Genomic DNA, 4,644 nt, shown 5'->3' with positions numbered 1-4,644 from the left:
CTCCATCAATCTTCAACGTTTCCCATTGTGCCCAATACGACTTTACATTCTGGCTCAGTCTGGATACTTCTTCCCAAGTAGGTCGTCTACCGCTCTTCTTCCAACTCAGGATTACTTTCAAGTCGTTATCTTCCTCTTGTGCTCTTTGAATTTCTTCAGGTAGCCAGTCGTCTTCGATTACGGTGGTCCGCCTTAAATCGATCTTTTCTTCCAGGCGCGAACAATGGCTGCAATTCTCGGGACAAGGTCTTCTTGATAACGCGTCTGCATTGCGATGGCTAGTCCCCGCTCTGTGTTCAGTGTCAAAGTCATACTCTTGCAGCCTCTCAATCCATCTAGCCACTTGTCCTTCCGGGTTCTTGAAACTCAGGAGCCATTTCAAAGCAGCATGGTCCGTTCTTAGTAAGAATTTCCTTCCGTACAAATATTTGTAAAAATGTTCTACGGACTTGATGACTGCTAAAAGTTCTCTCCTGGTCACGCAATAATTCCGTTCTGGTTTGGACAACACCTTGCTGAAGTACCCGATGACTCTTTCCTGTCCATCCTGGACTTGCGATAGAACGCCGCCAATGGCTGTATTACTGGCGTCGGTGTCGAGCACAAATTTACCTTCAGTCCTTGCGTAACTCAGAACTGGAGCTGTGACCAGAGCCTTTTTCAATCGTTCGAAGGCTTCAGCGCAATCATCGGACCATATGTACTCCTGTCCATCTTCCGTCAATTTCGTCAGCGGCTTGGCAACGTTGGCAAAACCAGATACAAATCTTCTATAATAAGTGCAAAGGCCTAAGAAACTCCGCAACTCACTCTTGTCTTTCGGTATAGGCCATTCCTGCACTGCCTTGATCTTATACGGATCAACTTTCACACCTCCCCGTGAAACTACGTGTCCTAAATATTTCACTTCTGTTCGAAACAGATTACACTTTTTAGGACTTAGCTTTAGGTTGGCATCACGAAGTCGCTGGAAAACCTCGGATAGGTTGTGTAGGTGATCTTGGAATGATTTTCCCACTACTATTACATCATCAAGATACACCAGACAAGTTTTCCAGGAGAGCCCTCTCAATATTGTCTCCATCAGACGTTCAAATGTGGCAGGAGCATTACATAGACCGAAAGGCATGACTTTAAACTGCCACAGACCTGTTCCAATACTGAAGGCAGTTTTTTCTTTATCCTTTGGATCCAAGCCAACCTGCCAATATCCACTCTTCAGATCCAAGGTGGAAAACCAACGTGATCCCGAGAGTGTGTCCAGGGTATCGTCAATTCTCGGTAAGGGGTAGCTGTCCTTTTTCGTGGCCTGATTGAGCTGCCTGTAGTCTACGCAGAATCTAGTGGTTCCATCCTTCTTTTTCACCAATACAACGGGCGATGTCCAGGGGCTATCGGACGGTTCGATTACACCTTCTCTCGCCATGTCTTCAATAATCCTTTCAGCTTCTTGTCCAATTTATCTGTAAGTTGACTCACCACATCATTACAATTTTCCTTAATCTGGTCCATTTTCTCATTCAATTTTCGAGAATTTTCTTCCATTTGGACCATTTGTTCGTTCAACTTACAAGAGTTCTCGTCCATTTTCTCATTTAACTTATAAGAGTTCTCGTCCATTTTCTCATTCAATTTTCGAGAATTTTCTTCCAACTTACAAGAATTCTCCTCCATTTTCTCATTTAATTTTCTCAAAAAGTCCATTACCCTCCTGGGTGTTAACTCACCACGCCTGTATGCAATGGTGTACGACCCGGAGAACCGTGACGGTTGCACAGTATCCCGGTAGTTGCTAATTCCGAGGCGAGCAAATACACCTGCCATGATTATCTTATCAGTTTCATCGTTCTTAGCGCGACGGTAGTTCTCAGTTCGACGCTGACGTGATTTGTAACCACCAGGTTTCTTGCCACCACCGGACTTCGGAGCCACGGAGTCGGTAGGATTAAGGGAATTCGCTTCCATAATAATCGGGATGATTTTACGATTTTATAATCTGACTGATTAACAGGTTGACTGCCACAGCGGGTGTATACGACCGCTCACTTTTTTTCCTGAGATGCCTGGCGGTCGTATACGCCCGCTATGGTGCATCATTCTTTTCATGATCTCCGTTCGCCAGCGGTCTCTTTTAGGATCGATATTATTATATATTTCGACCGCTGTGGCATATGAGCTCATAATACTACCACGAATTTTTGAATATCTCATTCGATAATGTAAAAAAAAGGGCTTGCAATTGAAAACATAATTTTTATTGTTGGAAAAAAATAAAATAAAATAGTATTGAAAGAAACTTTTCTTATTTCGTGTGAACATCATGGAAACACTCGATACAGTAATGTGGTTGATTTTCACAGGATTCACAGTAGGTGATTACTTTTTTTACTCGATTTTTTGTGATTTCACCTCGCAGTTTTTTAGAGTAACAGCCTTTACAATATTTCCTCATTTTATCATATGGACCTTGCTTTTTCAGTAAGGTATGTATTTTCTGTAGATCTTTGGCAGGTTTGTCAGGTTTGTCTCCCTCCTCTGGAAATAATAGAGACCTTATGAGGTTCTCCCTGAACTCTGTAATTTTCATTTTTTTGTCAGACAATTGGTTGAATACTATATGAGAATTCACAAGAGCTGTTCCCAGAAGGAACTCAATCCCAAGTTTTCTGTACCACTTCAGAGATTTTCTCAGTGGTGAGTGATAACTTGCCATTTGATCAGATTGGTCAATTGAAGATTTTGCTTCATTGTATTCCACAATGGCTCGTGGTTTTGTCCTTGTACCATTACGACCCTGAATATCGACGGTTTCGGTTGTATGTTTTGTGGATAGGACAAGAACGTCTCTTTTATCTTTCCACTTCAAAACACATATACCTTTTTCATTTTCCAAACCAAAAACCTCACCTTTTTTCAGTTTTTTTTGAATCACTTCTTTCGGGTTGCCGCGACGATTAGCCCTCAATGTACCAATATAGTGAGTTTTGCGGTCTAGCAGTACATTAGCCAGCTCAAGGCTAGTATAGTAGTTATCAGCCACTATAGTTCTGCCTGTGTCGAGTAGATTTTCGGACAAATTCAGCACGACATTGGTTGGTACAGATGCATTACCTTCTTTTTCCTTGCCAGCATAAATTCGAATATTCCATGTGTATCCATTCTCACAGCATAGTTTGAATAATTTTACGCCATATTTATGCGTTTTATTTGGTATATACTGCTTCATTAGGAGACGACCTTGGAAGGGAACAACTGATTCATCGATACAGAATATTCTACCAGGAGTGTACACACTTTGAAAATTTTTCACCAATCTGTCTAGTAGAGGTTTTATTTTATGTAATCTATCCCCCACTGTACAAGTTTCATTATCAGAGAAATGCCACATCCTGAGAAGTAATTGGAATCTCTTTCTCGACATTATCTTCGAAATACAGGCCATTTTGTAGAGACAATCTGTGCTCCAATATTTCTCCAAAGATGGCATCCGAACCATACCCATATATGCTACAATTCCAATAAATTTTAGCATTTCATTTTGATCAGTTGGAAACCATTTGTGCAGCCTAGAATAGTTGCTAACGTTTTCTTTATCACATAATACTTGAGTCGCGTATAAATTAGTCTGATGAACCATTTCATTGACGATTTCTTCATCAACGAAACAACGAAAACATTTATATGGAGATAATTCGTTGATGAGAACTGCAGCATAACCAGCATTCAAACCACTTTCAGAACAATATTCAAAAATTTTGTGTGCTCCTACTGGCGCCTTCCATAAATGTTCAATTGGGTGAACAATTTCTGCTTCGTTTTCCGATTGCATATCTTCTAATCTGTTCGTGGAATCTTCTCCAGGCACAAAGTTTTCGGGTTCTTGAGTCCTCTCTTCGAGAAGTTCTGCATTTTCTTCAAAATCAACAGCTTGAAGTGATTTTGAACAACACGGCTGGAATTCAGAAGGCTCTTTTCTTACTTCTGATTTTTTTTTCTTGAATACCTTCTTCTTGGCAAAATCAATTTTATTCTCTTCAATCGATGCATCAGAACTCATACTAAAATCTTCCTCACTAGATGGCAAAAACATCGGATCCAAATCCGAATCGAAGGAACTGAAATCATCAGCACTATTTTCATCCTCTGTGAAAAAAATTATCTAATCAAAACCACAGTAATACGAAATATCAAATTCAAAACATATTTTCATGTATGAAATATTTACCTGATGTTTCATCCTTCAGCTTTTTTAGTGCTAAATCAACTATTTTCCTAGCACGAGAACTCATTTTCACGCTCACTGCACCCTTTACGACTTACGCGGTCAATAGAAACAAATAAACTAATGCCCTGTAAACTGCGACACTAACATATTCTTACAAGATCTAACAAGAATAGTCGCCCGAACGACGGGCGCCACGACGGCCGCCATGACGCCCGCCATGGCGTGGAAGGCATAAACATGCCGCCCATGCTCCAGCGGCCGTATACGACCGCCCTATCATTTTTTCGAAATATGGAGTTGTTTTTTGGAATTGGATAAAATAGATCATTGCATCTCATTCAGGTTTCTGTCAGAAGTACATTTTTCGACTTGGCACCAAATGCATTTTTCATTATTTTTATGCGGCAGTCAACCTGTTA

General features: G+C 40.7%; 1 protein-coding gene across 1 annotated transcript; it reads right to left on the bottom strand.

The window, feature by feature from the left end:
* Window positions 1-2,302: 2,302 nt before the first annotated feature.
* Window positions 2,303-4,289, bottom strand: LOC123321071 (piggyBac transposable element-derived protein 4-like). The gene is made up of 3 exons (XM_044908575.1): window positions 4,226-4,289; window positions 2,933-4,143; window positions 2,303-2,860 (listed from the first exon to the last, which is right to left on the bottom strand). Exons 1-3 carry the CDS (start codon window positions 4,287-4,289, stop codon window positions 2,303-2,305), a joined length of 1,833 nt encoding a protein of 610 aa, XP_044764510.1.
* Window positions 4,290-4,644: the final 355 nt, after the last annotated feature.

The sequence above is a fragment of the Coccinella septempunctata genome, chromosome 9 (assembly GCF_907165205.1).
Source record: "Coccinella septempunctata chromosome 9, icCocSept1.1, whole genome shotgun sequence".
NCBI classification, from domain to species: Eukaryota; Metazoa; Arthropoda; class Insecta; order Coleoptera; family Coccinellidae; genus Coccinella; species Coccinella septempunctata.
This window is presented reverse-complemented; position numbering and strand designations above follow the sequence as displayed.

Excerpts from the sequence above, each read along its gene's own strand:
- LOC123321071 (XM_044908575.1), bottom strand. The coding sequence starts at position 4,289 with ATGAGTTCTCGTGCTAGGAAAATAGTTGATTTAGCACTAAAAAAGCTG. Across the intron at positions 4,144-4,225 it reads GCTGAAGGATGAAACATCAG|AGGATGAAAATAGTGCTGAT; the intron begins GTAAATATTTCA and ends TTTTTTTCACAG. Across the intron at positions 2,861-2,932 it reads GTCGCGGCAACCCGAAAGAA|TGGAAAGATAAAAGAGACGT; the intron begins GTGATTCAAAAA and ends TGTGTTTTGAAG.